General features: G+C 46.3%; 1 protein-coding gene across 3 annotated transcripts in view; it reads right to left on the bottom strand.

Annotated features, from left to right (window-relative positions):
- The window catches only part of TBC1D4 (TBC1 domain family member 4), a 102086-nt gene that overhangs the window by 24791 nt on the left and 58542 nt on the right, over positions 1–18753 (bottom strand). For 2 of the 3 annotated variants that reach the window (XM_087967418.1, XM_087967420.1), the window contains exons 6-11: positions 16035–16126; positions 15380–15490; positions 13253–13372; positions 10352–10426; positions 7835–8061; positions 2297–2446 (exon numbers count right to left, since the gene is read on the bottom strand). In XM_087967418.1, the coding sequence (XP_087823544.1) occupies positions 2297–2446; positions 7835–8061; positions 10352–10426; positions 13253–13372; positions 15380–15490; positions 16035–16126 (775 nt within the window). The remainder of the gene's footprint in view (positions 1–2296; positions 2447–7834; positions 8062–10351; positions 10427–13252; positions 13373–15379; positions 15491–16034; positions 16127–18753) is intronic. The other variant, XM_087967419.1, reaches the window with a different exon arrangement.

The following is an 18753-nucleotide window of genomic DNA, read 5'->3' as shown; positions in this document are numbered from 1 at the left end:
AAACGTAGGTTGGAATGACTGCTTGTGGCTCTCATCTTGATTAAATGAATAAAGTTCTTAAATCTTCCCTTAGACTAAAGGAGTAAGGCCCAGTTCAAGAGAAGGTACCATAGATCCCATGTTAAAAACAGAGGTGGTCTTCAGCAGGATCTGATCAGTTCTGGAGAACCGGTAGCGGAAATTTTGGGTAGTTCGGAGAACTGGCAAATACCACCTCTGACTGGACCTGCCCCCATCTATTCTCTGCCTCCCGAGTCCCAGCTGATCGGCTGGGTCTTCTTTGATTGCCCTGCACAGGAGAACGGAACTGGAAAGCAGGTTAGTGGGGTGAGAATGGGGATTTTGCAGTAACCTTCCCCCAGGAGTGGGGTGGGAATGGGGATTTTACAGTAGCTTTCCCCCAGGAGTGGGGAGGGAATGGGGATTTTACAGTATCCTTCCACTGCCACACCCACCAAGCCCTGCTCACAGAACTGGCAGTAAAAAAATTTGAATCCCACCATTGGACTTAAAACTTCAATTGTATGGAATTTTTATGGAGTCCAAAAGGCTTAGTGCAACGGTGAAGAGATTGGCTTACATCTAAACTCATCAAGTAAGGTCAGAGAGAAGCTTACATCTAAACTCATAAACGAATAGAGCAGACTGAATGTCTATCTTCAATTCTTGTTCCTTCAACTTTAACCTTGACACTATAAAGGTCATTCCACACTCCGGGAATGACCCAGAGGCATAAAACCCAGAGAGCTGGACTCTGCCAAGAGCTCAGAGTTGCTCTGAACCATGAGATGGGCAGTAAATAAATTTAATTCAAATCAACTTAATTTAATAGCTGGGTTCATAAGCAAGACAGCCAAGACACACTTTTTTAAAAAGATGAAGACATTACTTTCCATCACCACCATCACACCCCAATAAAAACATGCCTGAAATGTCCCATTGTGTCCTGTATGAAGCTAAGCTGGCTGATTCAAAAGTGCACTGTGAAAATGAGACCCTCGGCCCAGAGTGCATCCCTACCAGGTGGCTGCAGGTGGCTGAAATTGTGCTATTTGCAGTGTTAAAAAACAAAAACGCACACAAAAAAAACCATGCCAAGATTCATCACACTTTGTCACACAGCAAAAATACCAAAATGCTCATTAGTAGACCGTTAAAATGATCAACATTGCCAGTGCTTTCCGTACCCCAAGAAAACCCTGCACGTTTTTAAAAAAACTTTTAACGTTAACCAGCAATAATGTAAATTGAAATTATTTGTTTTTTTAAAATCAAATAGCTTTTTTCAAGGTCAAACAATTTTGCAAACTCTGGCAAGTTTACCTTCACTATTATAAGGTTGTCTCAGCCTTCCGTCCTTCCCAGGTCAGTAAAATGAGGACCCAGATTGTTGGAGGGCAATGTGCTGACACTGTTAACCACTTAAAGACGGCTATAAAAGCACTGTGAAGCAGTACATAAGTCTAAGTTCTATTGCTATTAAGCAACACGTGCTTAAATTAGTTGTGGGAGGGCTATTAGGAACCCTGCCAAATTGTCTGTCCTGACTCCAAACCCCAAAAGGATTGAAAAATTCTCTCACACTTGTCCAGGACAAGTGAGTAAACAAAGAAAGACTTATAAGAAAGCCACAAAGCCTTTAAGGTGAAGGTAAAGGTTCCCCTCGCACATACGTGGTAGTCGTTTCCGGCTCTAGGGGGCGGTGCTCATCTTTGTTTACAAAACTGAAGAGCCAGCGCTGTCTGAAGACGTCTCCGTGGTCATGTGGCCGGCATGACGAAACGCCGAAGGTGCACGGAATGCTGTTACCTTCCCACCAAAGTGGTGCCTATTTTTCTACTTGCATTTTTTTAACATGCTTTTGAACTGCTAGGTTGGCAGAAGCTGGGACAAGTAACGGGGAGCTCATTCCATGACGCGGTGCTAAGGATTTGAACCGCTGAATTGCCGACCTTTCTGATCGACAAGCTCAGCGCCTTAGCCACTGAGCCACCACGTCCCCTTACAAAACAAAGCCTTGCAGGGTAGCTTTAAAATCTGGGTAACCATGAATACTAGGAAGGACCTCCTATGTCTCACCCTACGGTGGGTACGGCAATGTTGATGTGTACCAAAGTGGCATCAGCGTTGATGAGTGGGAGGGTCATGTGAAGCCCAGCCTCCGCCTGCAGCTCTGAAGATGTGCATCAGGCAGGGATGTTCATGTGATGCATCCTAAGCAGCCAGTGAGGCTCTGACAAGCCAGACAGGTGGAAATGCGGTGGGCCAGGCAGGCAGGCAGGCACAATGCTCTCACCTCCTGGGGGGATCACCTTCAGGTAGAGAAGCCATCTTCCCAGAGCTCTGGTACAAGCTTTTCAGGAAAGAAGGGGCAGAGAAAGAAGAAGGGAGACTGGGCAGCACCGAAGACTCACTCTCACTGCGCGTACGTCGGGCAACTGCCGGCCTGGCAGTGGGCAATAAGAAAAAAGGAGAGCAGTAAGTTCTAGTCCAGTCTTTAAGAGAGGCCCAATCAGAGGTGGCCTTCAGCAGGTTCTGACCAGTTCTGGAGAACCAATAGCAGAAATTTTGAGTAGTTCCGAGAACCAGCAAATGCCACCTCTGACTGGCCCCGCCCCCATCTATTCTCCGCCTCCCGAATCCCAGCTGATTGGCTGGGTCTTCTTTGGTTGCCTTGCACAGAAGAACGGAGCTGGAAAGCAGGTTAGTGGGGTGGGGTGGGAATGGAGATTTTGCAGTAACCTTCCCCTGCCACGCCCACCAAGCCACGCCACGCCCACCAAGCCACACCCACAGAACCTGCTTTGAATCCCACCCCTGGGCCCAATCTCTCATCTACATCCACTGCAAAAAAGGCAAGAGTTAACCTGAGTTGCAACGGGGCGTTATCACCGAAAGAGCATGCCAATGAGGTTTAGGACAACTCTCCACAGCCAACTCACTGCGGTCAACACACCGCGGCCCACTTGCCATGGGCCAACTCACTGCAGGGCAATTCAATGCCGTACTGTTTCTTTCGGTTCCTTTTATTATTGGTGACTACATTTTCGTCGAAATTATTGTGAACGCTTGAATTTCTGGGTGGACTTTATTTTATTATTATCATTAGCTGTGGTTCCATTGAAATTAATTTAATTCTTCTGTTTACAAAGATGAATCTTTGTAGCTCAGGATTGAAATGAGGGGTCCTTGGCGGCCTCTTGAGCTTGCTCGTTTTCTTGCAGACGTTTCATTGCCCTAACTAGGTTGTATCTTCAGTGCTAGAAGGAGTGGGATTTGCAGGGAGGAGGAGGAGGAGGTAAGGGGGAATTGTGGAGTCCTTGGCTTGCCTGTTTTCTTGCAGATTACCCAAACTAGGCAATATATTCAGTGCCAGAAGGAATGGGGCTGGCAGAGAGGAGGAGGAGGAGGAGGAGGAGGAGGAGGAGGAGGAGGAGGAGGAGGAGGAGGAGGAGGAGGAGGAGGAGGAGGAGGAGGGAGGAGGAGGAGGAGGAGGAGGAGGAGGAGGAGGAGGAAAAGGGGGGATTGTGGAGTCTTTGGTGCCCTCTGAGCTTATCTGTTTTCTTGCAGACATTTCAATACCCAAACTAGGTTAACATCATCAATGCATACTTGTACTTGTTGAACTGTCCTATGGCGAATTGGCCACGGCAAGTTAACCATGGCAAGTTGGCCATTTGCGAATGAGCTGAACTGGGGATATGAGCGTTTGCTAAACCGAAGAGGGTGGGCACCCCACCAGAACGCAGCCAGAGGATTGATCCCACGTTTAGCTGTGCGTTCCTGAAGTAGAATTAAGAGTTGGTGGGTGGCTTCTTTCGCAGATCTTCAACTTCTCCTCAGCAGCAGAGTGGGTGATCAAATAAATGCCGCCAGGAAGGTGCAGTCATTGCCAAAAACGTTGGTTGAACCCTTGAACCCTCTTTACGGGAGGTTGTCTTGCACTGAATGGAGGACCCGTAAATGACTGCCTAGCTCTCAGATCCATCTGATCTGCAGTCCCTTGGTCATTACAGCTAATCTTCCACTTGCAACCATTCAAATAACGGCCATTCCAAGTTACAACAGCACTGAAAAAGTGACTTAAGGCTGCTTTACAACCCAGGGTCACCTGATCAAAATTCAGATGCTTGGCAACTGGCATGTATTTATGTGTCCTTGGGATCATGGGATCACCGTATGCAATCTTCTGACAGGAAGCCAGAATCCAGAAAAGCCAGATTCTCTTTTAAAAAAAAACCATGTTACTAACTTAACAAATGACTAAGTGATTCACTTAATAACGGTGGCAGGAAAGACCGTAAAATGGAGGAAAATTCATTTAATCACTGTTTCATTTAGCAATGGAAATTTGGCGCTCCGTTGTGGTTTTGGGTCAAGGATTGCGTGTAAATTACTTAGCAGAGTCGCTACCTGGCAGACAGCATATTTCTCAGAGATTTATGTTTATACACACACCCACACTTGGGTTTCCAGATATTGTGCAGTTTGCTTTGTATCGAACCAATAATGTTCGGTTGGGGGTTTTGCGATGTGTTGTGTTTGCAGCGTGCAGGGAGCTAAGCCTTGTTGAGAGAGAACGCACACAACATTCAGTCACTTTCGGCAGGGCGATGAGGTCATTTAATTCTAGGCATATTTACACAATTCCACAGAATAAATATTTCACCACAGGTTTAATTATTATTATTATTATTATTATTTTGCTGCAAAATGCATTTGTTGGGCTTTTTCTGGAGATAGGGCAATGAGATTTATTTCCACTTTTAAAATGAGGAATAAGTTTTTTGGGGGAGAGCATTTTCTTAGCTCCCCCCCACTCCCCCGCTGCTAAGCAATTCTTGGAAGGAACGGTTTCCATGCCAGAAAAACAACCCGTGGAAAAGCCACATCTGACACAGGAATTGCGGCTCTAATTAGGGAATTGGTTGAGCCAGCGAGCACCCAGCTTTGTTGTGACAAAGACAAAAGAAAGAAATGCTGGGCTATTGGGCTATCTAAGCCCTATTCTGGCTCAGGTTTCCTGTGGCGCTGCAAGACTGCAGCCTGAGCTTGAGAAAATATAAACAAAGCAGAGAGGCAGGACACTGACCAAGCGATCACATTTCAAATAAACCGATTTCTCAACTGTTCTGGAAGCAGCGTTCAGGAGAACTGAAATCTGCAGCTCCCCTAAAGTTCCTATTCCCTCAGAAATAGATTCAATGTTTTTTGGATCTGGATTGGACTTCCTTGTTTTTTCTTTTTCTTTTGAAGATGTTTCACTTCTCATCCAAGAAGCTTCTTCAGCTCTGACAGGATAGTGTTGTGTTTTTTTTTTCCAGGATCCTAACATCCCCCACTCTCCTATCAGAGCTGAAGAAGCTTCTGGGATGAGAAGTGAAACAACTTCGAAAGAAAGAAAAAAACCTTCAAAAGAAAAAGTCCAGTTGCCTTGTGAAAAAGCACTCTTGGGTATAACCATGACCTGGATGGCTGAGAATCTATACAGATTTTTACAGAATTTGGGATAAACACTCTCTGAATTCCAATATTTGAGGGGCTGCCACAGAGAGGAAGGGGTCAAGCTATTCTCCAAAGCACCAGAAAGCCAGACAAGGAATAATGGATGAAAACTGAATAAGGAGAGATTTAACCTAGAAATAAGGAGGAACTTTCTGACAGTGAGTACAATCAACCAATGGAACAGAAGTTGCCCTCGGAAGTTGTGGAAGTGCCATCACTTGAGACTTTCAAGAAGAGATTGGACTACCATCTGTCAGAAATGGTGTAGGATCTCCTGCTTGGGCAGGGGGTTGGACTAGATGACCTATAAGGTCCCTTCCAACTCTGATTATCTGTTATCTGAATGGTGAGAAGTACCTTGGATCCTAGTGGATGGTCATTTAAACATGAGCCAGCAATGTGCAGGAGCCGCCAAAAAAGCTAATACAATCCTTGGTTGTATAAACAGAGGCACAGAATCAAAATCACATGACATATTTGGACCACTTTATAAAGCCTTAGTAAGGCCACACCTGGAAGACTGCACCCAGTTTTGGTCACATCATCACAAAAAAAGATGTTGAGACTTTTGGGCGGGAAAAATGCAAAGAAGAGCAACGAAGATGGTTAAGGTCCCTTCCAGCGCTATTCTGTTTGATTCAGAATCTTCCTAGATACTTCTGTCTCCCAAAAGCTGTGTAGCACCTGAACTGCCAAACTCCCTGTGCACTCTCACCCATCCCTGCCCAAACGTGGGGAGATATTTCAGCCTGACAAGGGAGACAATTTTGCCGTTTTAGAGACAAACCTACTTCTTTTGGTACTAAGGGTTTGTGCCCTCCTGAGGTGTAAGAATTAAATATCCACAACGTCTCAGGTTTTCGGCTGACAAAGCCTTGAAAGGATCCCATTGAAGTGAATCCCACTGAAATGGAGATTCCCAGAGGAGACCACAATGTCACAAGAATCTTTGCATACAAGAGTCAACCCCTCTGGGTCTTGTGGAAGCCAGAAGGTGTGTCAACAAGGCAGGGATTAAAACTCCCGCCATATTTCCTCACACGGAGCAGCGTTTGAAAGTGTTCAAAAGTTGCCTCTGCAGCCTGACAAAATAATAGAATAGAATAATAGAAAGCTGACTTCTGGCCAGCTGAAACTGAAATTTAGGTAACCCTACCATAACAGGTGGCCATAACTGACCCCCAAAATTTCTGTTCTTAAGTGAAACATTTAACAGAATCACAGAGTTGGAAGGGACCTTGGAGGTCTTCTAGCCCAACCCCCTGCCTGGCAGGAAACCCTACACCACTTCAGACAAATGGATATCCAACATCTTTTTAAAAATTTCCAGTGTTGGAGCATTCACAACTTCTGGAAATTTCTCCTTAGTTCTAAGTTGCTTCTCTAACATTTTTCATGGCTGAGATTTAAATATATAGAATCTTGGAAATGACTGTTTCATTTTGAACTAGTCACACCTGGCTCAGTGCGTAGAGTCAACGATCAATGTTGAACCTAGACTAATTTTGACCAATTTTGGACTAGGAGACCTCCAAGGTCCCTGAGATTTAAATACATAGGATTTTGGAAATGACCTCTTTCCCCTTCATTTTAAACCAGTCACACCTGTCTCGGTGCACAGGATCAATGACTGATTTTGTACCTCGAAGACTAATTAATGCTGGACCCATTGCTATGTTAAATATTGCAGAATTAATATTAATGTAATGAAGGATGTTGTAATTCTGATTATTGTTTAACAAAGATATTTGTACCGAGACAACACACTGTTCAAAACTGAAGATGAAATGACTACATTAAAAAGTACATATACATATACATACACACACACACACATATATGAATGACTAATTTTGACCAATTTTGCACTAGAAGACCTCCACAACTCTGTTAGTCTGTTATTCGATACTTTCAAGTATCATTTTTATAAGGAGATTAACATATATCCCTCCCAAGAGAGCTGCTGGGAGCTGGGCAACATATATTATTATTATTATTAGAAGGGTACACCTGGCTACTTAAAATACATTACTTAAAATACATTGCAACCATCCCATCCCAACTTCAGGCTATCTGCATGTCTGAAGGCAATCCTGGCCTTCCTGAGCCAAGGACTTCAGGAGGCTTGCCAGGTGGGCATCTAGCCAGCCTATCTTCTAAACCAAGGGGTCTTCAAACTTGGCAAGTTTAAGACTTCAACTCCCAGAATTCCTGAGCTAACAGGACTGGAGGAGGAATTCTGGGAGTGGAAGTCCACAAGTCTTAAAGCTGTCAAGTGTGAAGACCCCTGCTCTAAAGAAAGTCCCTTGGCTCCCCCAGCCTAACTTACCTGCTCTGTTCGGCCGAGTTTTGCCTCAGGAGGGGCGACCGGACGCTTTGAGATCGTCCATTCTGGAAAGTGATCCTCTTCTTGGAGGCGGAGGGCGGGTGGCTGAAAGTATGGGCGCGTCTTCTGAACTGGGGAGAGTCGGAGTCCTCTTCGGGAAACGGGTGTCTGGCCAAGGCGACAGGAGACGCCGGAGGTGTGGAGGGTGGGGATTCCCCAGAGGAGCAGTCCTAGAAGCCCACAGACAAGAATGAGGTGCTTCCCTTGCCACCCACACCGTCTACGCACCTCCCACACAAAACATGAGAGGCGGCTCTCCTCACACAGGCGTTTCTTGAAGCTTAAGAAGAAAACACGCAAACCACTTTGCTCGCGGGAGGGAGAACTCTGCCCACATTCGACATAGCCCAGGGTGTCCAAACGTTTACTAGAGGACCATCTGGGGCGAGGAGAGGAAGAAGAAGAGGAAGCGAGCCAGAAGCCCACCTCCTCACCAAAGCTGGCCCCTCGGCCTGGTTCCTGGATCTGGGGCCCGAGAGGATTTCCCTGTCTTGTCCACACTGCACTCTGGTAAGAGCTCCCCTTCGAATAACCTGGCGGGATCATTGAAAACCACACACAAACAGCCCTGGATTTATATCCTGGGGAAGGGGAGGAGAATGGGAAATCCCTATTGTAGGAGTAACGGAGGAGAAAGCGTTTCCACAGGAAATAAGCGGAAAGGGTACCATTCACACCCTGCTTAGCACAAGATCGTCCCCCTCAGACGCTTTCCATGCTTATGCCGACAGGAGAAAGCCTGGAGTTTTTATGATTTACTTTCGTCCTAGTTATTCTCTTCAATGTTTTAAAAATAATAAACACAGGGAGTCCTCACTTTACAACCACAAAAGGAGCCTGACATTGCCATCTTGCTAAGTAACTCATTAACTGAGCATTTTACTGGTTAAGTTGCAAAGAAGCTGAAGGGGGCCAGACTCTTTCCAGTTTCCCTCAGAGCATTAAATAGCGTTCGGCCATTCCAATAGAAGCCTATGAAATGTGGATTTACTGGCGGCCTGTTACGTATAAGTTGGGCCGATAAAATCAAAAATGAGGAGACGATAAGCCGCCTGGGAAAGCCAAAGGAAATCATCAAAACCATAAAAAAAAAGCAAAAGTTAGAATATTTCAGACCTGTGATGCGACACCTGGAAAAATAAGGCATCCTTCACTTAATCCTCCACGGGAAGATCGAAGGCAAGTGAGGTCCAGGCAGAAGAAGAAGAGCATCATGCCTTCAAAATCTAAGGGACTGGTTTGGACAAAACTCAGATGCACTTTTTCATGGGGCTGTTGATGAAAATAGGATTGGCAACACGATCGCCAATGTCCAATGACAGTGTTGTGGTTCGCCGGCAGCCTGTGTAGACGGCAGCAGAATTGGACAGTGGGGAAGAATGGGGTCCAGTCCAGGAGTCTGGAGAGGTCTCAGATGAGGGTCCTGCATCCCATGCAGAGATGTGGCCCCATGTGGGAGTGGGGTGCTGACTCCAGAGCCTCCGGAGTCTGGCAACAGCAAGGCAGAGGAAGAAGGGGAGCCTGTTTCCAGTGCGTGTGTGCACAGAGCTGCTAGAAGGCAAGAGACAAAAAAGAGGCAACTCGGGAGTAAGGCTGGGAGGTGATTGCCCCTCCCACAAGGTATAAAGAAAGTGCAAAGGTAGAGAAACCTTTGCAGGAAGCAAAGTCGTTCACTCTGTTCGGATTAAACCTTGAAGCTCTGTGTGGACTTGGTAATTCAGTTGGTTTTTTATAGTTCATTTGGCACTTTAGTTGTTGGCAACAATTCAAAGGAGAGAAAGGTGGGTGCTTATCTCGAGGGGATTGTTTGGGACTCATTACAGGCTGGAAAGCGTTGAAATAAAACAAGAGTTGTTTTAACTAAGCGTGTGCTTAATTCCAGTCTCTGGAAGACTTGGTCAGAACAGACATAAGAAGTCCATTCCAGTATTGCTCATATAATACCAAATATAGATTTGGTCAAGTCAGTGAATCCTCCATAAACATATTTGCTTCTAGTCCTCAATTTTCAACCACAAGTGAACTCAAAATTTCTGTCTGTACACCAGACGGTCATTAAGTGAGTTTTGCCCCATTGTATGATCTTTCTTGCTACAGTTGTTAAGTGAATTGCTGCTGTTGTTATGTCAGCAATGTCGTCGCTAAGTGAACCTGACTGCCCTATTGATTTTGCTGGTCAGAAGGTCCTAAAAGGGGACCCCGTGCCCCCCAGGACACCGCTACCACCGTAAGCGTCCAGATTCTGGTAACATGACCATGGGAAGGGCTACGACAGTCATCACTGTGAAGAATGGCCATGAGCCACTATTTTTTTTTTTTAATGCCGTTGCAACTTCAAAAGGTCACTAAGGGAGCAATTGCAAGTTGAGGACTGCCTGTGATTAAAAACAAGGTAAACAATGCCTTTGGCTCTTCTGCAACGGGCTCTACCTTAGGTGCTTCCATCCATTAGGTACTTACTTTGTCGGAAGTGAGATGGTTGTACCTTTCAAAGCTCTCCGTGCTCCCCAGGCGACCACGCATGCGGCTGGCTCCCTGCAAAACACAAGATACCCACTCGGTGGCACCCATTTCCTGCCTCTGCGATTCCTGTGCTGGCAAGAAGGCCCCCAGGAACCAGTTGGGTCCAGTGGTTAAAACACCAGGCTCGAAAGCAGTAGTTATAGTCCCACCTTAGCCAGGGGTGGGATTCAACTGGTACAGACTGGTTCGGGCGAACCGGTAGTTCCAGCAATGAGTTGGCCCTGCCCCCCCCCCTGCGCTAGTCTGTCCTATATTTCCTTTGTTTGAAGCCCAGCTGATAGGCATGGGAGACCGGATTGCTGCGCCTCAGCTGTTTTACTCACTGGAGCTGCAGCGGAAGGTAAAGTTTTAGAGCCGTTTTCAAACGCACCGCTCACCAAACCGGTTGTTACACCGGTTGAATCCCACCACTGACCTTAGCCATGAAAGCTAAGTGGGTGACCTTGAGCCAGTCACTCTCTCACCTGAACCTAACCTCACAGAGATGTTGTTGTGGGGAAAGTAGGAGGAGGAAGGCATTTTGGGATAGGTTCGCCACCTTGAGTTATTTGTAAAAAAATAATCCTGTAAGGGCGGGATACAAATAAATAAACAAAAGTCCTCAAAACAACCCCAAATGGAACAGGGATGCCAACTGGCAGTTCTGAAGACCCTTGTAAATGCTGACTTTTTCATAAGTCTGGAGAGTCTCCCTTCTGGGAACAGAAAGCAAAAGCAAACAGCCACACCACCTGGTGTACAGTCTTGTGAAAAAGTACTTTTTCACAGAACTGTAGGCAGGGCCAAATCACGTCCATTGAGTGTAAAACACTTCCATAATGAATAACAAGAGTTGGAAGGGACCTTGGAGGTCTTCTAGTCCAGGGGTCGCCAACATTTTGGACCTCAGGAACCACCAAACTCATAATTTTAAATCCCGCGGACCACTAATATGAATTTTGACTGACGGTGGCTTGCTGACGTTGGTGGGAAAGTCGGTCCCATATTCCAGAGCTGCAGAAGTCACAAGACTGGCCCTTTGGTCATCCCGGAGCTGCCACTCCGGGGGCAGATTTCCCTCCCCCGCCATTGGTCTTACCTTCTAGTTCCAGCTTGCATGGCTCTACTCAAGGTAAGGTTTGTGCTCGGCCAAAGGGTGGAGGCCTGTGTGTGGGTGGCGCAGCCTTGTGTTCCCGTGCAGACTGGATTAATTGCTTTGGGTGGTGCTTTGGGGGGATGTTTCTCTGCAGACCACCAAAATTTTCTCATGGACCACCACTGGTCCCTGGCTGACCAGTTGGCGACTACTGTCCTAGTCCAACCTTCTGTACAAGCAGGAGACCCTATACCAGTGGTGGCTAACCGTTTTGGGCTCCCGTGCCGATAATTGCATGCACGCTGGCCTGCTCGTGCTCGCGTGCCATCACCCAGAAGGCAATGCGTGTGCCCCCCATGCCTCCTGCACATGCGTGTGCTACCCCTGTGCGCCGCATGCTTCTGCGCATGCGCGAGTGTCTCCTGCACACCGCCGCACATGCGGACCAGATACCCGACAATCAGCTGTCGGGCAGACGGCATGCAAGCATGCGCAGTAGACCTTTTCTGGGCGAGTGCTCGCGTGCTGGCAGTAATGGCTCTGTGTGTCACTTCTGGCATGCATGCCATAGGTTTGTCACCACGGCCCTATACCATTCTGGACAAATGGCTGTCCAATCTCTTCTTAAAAGCCTCCACAACTTCTGGAGGCATGTTGTTCCACTGATTAATGGTTCTCACTGCCACGAAATTTCTCCTTAGTTCTATAGTTTGCTTCTCTCCTTGATCAGTTTCCATCCGTTTCTCCTTGTCCTGCCTTCTGTTGTAGGTTTCTGCTAATTCAATACATTACTTCAAAGCTGGGGGTTGTCTTTCTAGCTAAATCAGCAATTAATGCCAAGTGTTTGGAACTTTAATATTTATTCATTACACTTGTTTTCCACTGTTCCTTTAGTGCCCTTAGAGCTTTCTATTCCTATAGAGACGCAAGGAGAAAAACCAAGTATAATATTTGAAGGAGAAAGGAATCTTGGGGAAAGCCAAATATAATCCATTAAGGAGAAAAGAAGCCAATGTTGTGGTTTGTCAGAGCAGATAGTGCTGTTCAACACTATCCTGAGTTGAGAAGTGCCCCGTTTTTTCCCCACACTCTTTTGAATTCAGAAAAACAGAATATAACAACAGAGTTGGGAGGGAGCTTGGAGGTCATCTAATCCAACCCCCTAGTCAGGCAGGCAATCTATACCATTTCAGACAAATAATTGTCCAATCTCTTCTTAAAAACTTCCAGTGTTTGGTGCATTCACAACTTCTGGCGTTCTACTGATTGATTTTTCTAATTGTCAAGAAGTTTCTCCTTAGTTCTAAGTTGCTTCTCTCCTTGTTTAGTTTCCACCCATCGTTTCTTGGCTTGCCTTCTGTTGCTTTCGAGAATAGCCTGACTCCCTCTTCCTTGTGGCAGCCCCTGAGATACTGGGAGACTGCTATCATGTCACCCCTAGTCCTTCTTTTCACTAGATTAGAGATGCCCAATTCCCACAACCGTTCTTTAAAGCTAAATTCTGAATTTACAGAAGTAGAGCCAAATTCCGAAGTTGTGATTTCAGAAACACTGAGCAGTTTGAAAATAGCAGTTTCAAAGGGAACGGAGCAATTCACAATTTCTAGGACATGAGAACTTTGATTTGGGGGGAAAAGGTGCCGTGAAACATTTGATGTGCCATTTGCTTCCTCATCACCCACAGAGGAACTAATCTGACAAGTGAAAACAGTTTAAAAATGACTTTATCCACCGTTTTACTCCCTCTGAGCAATTTATCTCACCCTGGAGAAGATGTTTTCTAGAGAGCTGGTTAAGGATTTCTTGGCCTTGTTCTTCAGGATATCCAGGGTGAATCTTCCACTGCTAGTGGTGTTTTCTGGGATTGTATTATTAGACGTGTTCTGTACGGTGAAGATAAACCATCGTTATCAATACTGGCAACTGACGGAGATCCAAAATATGCAACTGCCAAACTGATTCCAAGTAGAAAAAAATAATAAACACAGGAAGTGGTCAGGGTTGGGTTTCAAAAAGAGATAAAAGGCTGTTTTGTCCTGCCGTTTTCTCCCTCCATTTCAAATGAAATGGTTTTGTTTTGTTTTTTTGGCTGAGTCACCCGCTTAAATGCAACATCAGGATGACACAAATACAAATTCATTTAGTCATCAACTTTAAGACCAAACTTTGGACTGGAATTTTCATCATTAAGTCCTTGCCGTCAAATCAGTCCCTCGTTCATGACCATTTTTTTTACAATAGTCGCTAAATGTGAACCGTTTCTGCAAAATTGAGTGGGTTTTTTTTTTGGTCAGAAACTGGCAAAATATATCACAAATGGCAATCACGGGACCATACAATTGGTCATAATTGCGAGTTGGTTGCCAAGTGCCTGAATTGTGGTCACCTGATAGTGAATTGTGGCCACTATGAGGTAGTAATATAAGTGCAAGGACCTGGCCTTACAGGTAAATCGTCAGCTTACGGCCATAATTCAGCCCAAAATTTCTGTTACTAAGTGAGACAGTTGTAAAGTGAGTTTGGGTCCATTTTATGACTTGCTGCAGTCGTTGAACCGTGGTGCTTATTAAATGACTAACATGGTTGACAAGGGAATCTGGCTTGCCCATTGAAATGACCTGACAGAAGGCCGCGAAAGGGGAATCATGTGACTCCGGAACACTGCAACCGTCACAAATATGAATCAGTTGCCAAGTGTCCAAATTTTGAGCACGTTACCTCAGGGATGCTGCAATGTAAGTGTGAAATAACGGTCATAAGTCACTTTTTCCAGTGTGGTTGTAACTTTGGACGGTCGCTATACAAAATTGTTGTAAGCCGAGGACTATCTGTGTTCCACACCAGTGTTACTCTGGGTTGCTAAGCAAAATGTTCATAAGTTGAGAACTCCCTGTACTTGATTTAAATCAAATCTGGCTGGGACAGAGGGATAGCAATAGCAATAGCAGTTATATACCGCTTTATAGTGCTTTTACAGCCCTCTCGAAGCAGTTTGCAGAGTCAGCCTATTTCCCCCAATAATTTGGGCTCTCATTTTACCCACCTCGGAAGGATGGAAGGTTGAGTCAACCTTGAGCCGATCAGGATCAAACTCCAGACTGCAGGCAGAGTCAACCTGCAATACCTCATTCTAACCACTGCATCACCAGGGCTCCTAATTCAACATCCAATCAACTACAGCAATAGCAATAGCACTTAGACTTATATACCACTTCACAGTGCTTTACAGCCCCCTCTAAGTGGTTTATAGAGTCAGCCTATTGCCCCCAACAATCTGGGACCTCATTTTACTGACCTTGGAAGGATGGAAGCTGAGTCAACCTTGAGCCTGGTGGGATTTGAACTGCCAAATTGTAGGCAGCTGGCAGGCAGCAGAAGTAGCTTGCAGTACTTCACTCTAACCACTGCACCACAGAGGCTCCTACACTCAAGGAAATCTAGTCCTCCTTCCACCCTTATGGATCCCAGCAGCAAAAATTAACCCAGACAGACACTGCTAGTCTTTCCCCATTGGAATGAGCCATGGTGGCACAGTGATTGGAGCGCAGTACTGCAGGCTACTTCTGCTGCCTGCCGGCTGCCTGCAATTTGGCGGATCGAATCTCACCAGGCTCAAGGTTGACTCAGCCTTCCATCCTTCCGAGGTGGGTAAAATGAGGACCCAGATGGTTGGGGGTAACAGACTGACAATGTAAACTGCTTACAGAGGACTGTAAAAGCCCTGTGAAGCGGTATGTAAGTCTAAGGGCTATTGCTATTCCATCGGGATGCCTTCCCGCATCATCTGTTTCCAGGTAAGAATTGGGAACCGTTAGGAGAATGGAATCGCTGAAGGACCTCCTGGGCCTCTTTGGAAGCTCCCGAGAAGCCGGAGAAGACGGGAAGCTCACCATCGGGGCCTCGTCAATGTGGATGTGGGTCTTTTGCTTCGCCTCGCACAACTGGCGCAAGTGGAAAATCAGCAGCTCATTTTCTTCCTGGTCACTAACCGGTTTCATTTTCTGTCACGGAAGGAAAGAAGCAAATATTTTTGATTAGCCGCCCTGTTCTGACTGCCAGCCAGATTACCTCAGGGTTTCAGAAAGGTTAATACGCTAAGGGAAAGGACCCCTGAAGTGAATTTCTGATTATTTGATTCCCAGGGAGTCAGAGTGTCAGCTCTGGAAGCCGTATTGAGATCCGATGCTCCCACGCTGCTACAATTGAGCCTGGGAAAGTGGGACAGGGGAATTCACTGGAGTATAACTAGTTAGATATAAAAAACATTCTTTTTCTGATTCAAGGTCAGGTAGTGTTGCGCATAAGTGAGAGGAAGTCTTAACTTGGGATGGATGGTGATTGGGTACAGGGGATGGATTTGTAGTTTTTACTTATCGTAAGGAAACCCGGAACTTTCAGATTCGGGATTCCACAGTTGTGCCAATTGCTATCCAAATGAAAAGGAACTTTTGAGAGACGTCTGTCTCAGACTTATTGGGTGGGATGGAGGTTTGGTGGAACGCTGACGCAGAGATCATCTGAGTGGGGAGGGGGATCCCTTATTACCTGAACACGCTCGAAGATGTCCGCCTGCTCGTTGTCGCTGAGAGAAGACAGGTGCCTCTGAATGACAAGCTTGGCTCTTGGTGGATAAAGTCCTTCAGAGGGAAAGAAGAGAGGTCGTTGGGCTTCAAGAGAGGTTTTACTCACTGTAAAGCCCTCACGGGCTCTTCTCTGCAGTCAGAAAGACAAGATTCAGCTAAAGTGTGACCACTGAAATCCACGCAACCTCTACCAAACCTCCAACGCCTTGCCTTGCCCACCAATGCCCTTGCCTCCCAGATGCCCACCAGCCCTTTGAGCCAGGAGACCTTCGTCTCCCCACTTGGCCATTTGTTCTGACCCGGGTCCCAAACACGACTGTTCTGACCTAGGCTTCCCCCCAAAAGCACTAAGCAGGCTTTTCGTCCTGGCAAAACCCCTCTTATTAAATGAAGGTGTACTTATTGCATTCACATTCAGCCAAAGGCCTGGCAAACCAGTCTTTCAAAGGTGTAATTAGGAGCACAGACCTTATCTAGCTTGGAGAGCTGCCAAGTAAATATTTCCAAACGCAGTGCTGGCAAGGAAGGACTCAGCACAGAGTCTCTGAGACAGATCTTCATACTGCTGCAATGAACTAACAAATTAATTGTTTCCTGCAAAAACCCCTCTCCTTTTGCTCCTCTTTTAATCCCTGTGGGAGGGGCCATTCACCGTCCACCTGTGGCTTTACTCCCACGTCGACCCTTAGTTCGTAATTGTTCTTTTCTTTTGGCAGCTCTGCGTATGCGCATGCGTAAGCTTGGAACCGGCTCCAGCTGCTCCCCCGCCTTACTGCTATCTGACTCCAAAGGCAACTGATAACTGCCAGCCTGCCCTGGCCCCATCTCTGCCTCTGACGCAGAGCCCTCATCCGAGCTTTCCTCAGCCTCCAGGACTGGCCCATGCTCCTCCCCAACCTCCTCATGGTCCGACTCTGCTGCCAGCTCTGCTAGCCGCCGGAGGGCCACAACAATGACAAACCCTCTGTAGTTAAACAAATGTTCCTTTTATTAGGAGTGCCAGCAGCCCCGGCAAAAAAAAAGGCTCTTTCTCTCACACAGCAGGCTAACAAGTCGGTTCAGCAGGGAGATAAATAGTTGTCTGCCACACCTATTCATCTCCGTCTCTTGCCTTTTATCCCCAGAGCTAAGTTGGAGCTTCGCTAGCAGTGGTGGCTCTTCCATCCCAAGGATCGGCCCCTAGATTTTCACTGCTCTCCTTTCCTCTGCCTCCTATGCATCTACGTGTCAGGCACTGGACCCAGGTGTTCCTCCTCTTCCTCATCAGCCACCTCCAGACCTGAAGGCTGTTGACTCTCCATCTGTAGGCTGACGGACGGCCAAGGCTTGCCTCTGTCTCTATCTCAGACAGCTCCACTCCCGCTTCACCACTGGAGCTCTCAGGTTGCCTTGGGGCTGGCCCTGACTCCGTGCCTCCTCCTCCTTCTCTGATTCAGCTGCTGGAAGGGCCGGAGGCTGACAGGCCACCCCGCCATTCAAGGCCTCTGACCAGAGCTCTACGTCCCTCTTCCTCGATGGCTTGGTGGGAGCTCAACCCAACCCTCTCCCCTTCCTCGCTAGGTTGATTTGGCTACCAACAAAAGGTCCCCAGAGGTGGGTGGGCATTGCCCTAAATAGCATGGCACCTTCACTCCCAAAGAAGGAATTGAGGAGACGGTGATTGGGAACAACATGCACAGATATCTCCGCAGTATTGACCATCAACTCTGGAATGGAAGGGCCTCTGCTGACAGAAACCATCCAGATGAGCCTGATCAGGTCCTGGAACAGGTTTTAAGAAGATCTCCCACCCCACATGCATTCCTTGTTTATCTTTAAAGTCATCGTTTTTATAAATCCAATCAGACAAGAGAGGAGGAAAGAATATGGTTTTTTTTAATCGAGCTATTTCCATCTAAGAATATAACTGGACACCCAAAGAGCCCGAAGCCACAAGCTAAAGTTGCTTGTTTTACAGACCTCATCTTGGCCAAGGTGAACTCTGAGTTTGGCTTATACTGAAGTATCTTAATTATTTGGGGCATACTTCAAAAATCTGGGAGAGATTTTTGAAGTATGCCCCAAATAATTAAAATAGTGTTTTAATTGTGTTTCTATGCTCAGAGCCCTGCCCAGAAGCAGATATTCTTATTCCAGTCCTTAATTCAGAATACAAAGTTCTTTGCAACGTTTGCATACAGGTGAACACACCTGTCATCACTACCGCTCTTTGACAGAGGAGCCTTTGTCCAAGTAGATCTTATGTGAAATGACACAGTACTTTAAAATATCATTTAGTGCCAGCAACTGAAACAAGTTTTCAGAAGCACGTGAAAACTTTCTTAGATATTTTGGCATTCTCTTCCTCGGAGGCTGCAATCTATTTTAACTTTTTTTTTTTTTAAGAAAAAGAATGAAGCCCTAGCTTTGCATCTTTTCAAATCTGAGAAAACCTGGCTTTTCTCTTTTTTGTTGGAAATCAAAGAGAGCTTGTCACTAGTCTGTCCCTTCTGCAAACACATTTTATTGAAGAACAAAACATAATCCGTTTTGAACTCTGACTCACTAGTGCAGAGGTCTCCAAACTTGGCCACTTTAAGACTTGTGGACTTCAACTCCCAGATTCTACAGCCATGCTTGGCTATGAGTTGAAGTCCACAAGTCTTAAAGTGGCCAAGTTTGGAGACCTCTGCACTAGAGCA

This window comes from Notechis scutatus, chromosome 5 (genome assembly GCF_049901735.1).
Source record: "Notechis scutatus isolate UNSWTSFEM ecotype Mainland chromosome 5, rNotScu1.2, whole genome shotgun sequence".
Taxonomy (NCBI): domain Eukaryota; kingdom Metazoa; phylum Chordata; class Lepidosauria; order Squamata; family Elapidae; genus Notechis; species Notechis scutatus.
Note: the sequence above shows the minus strand (reverse complement) of the source record. Positions and strands in the feature narration are given on the sequence as shown.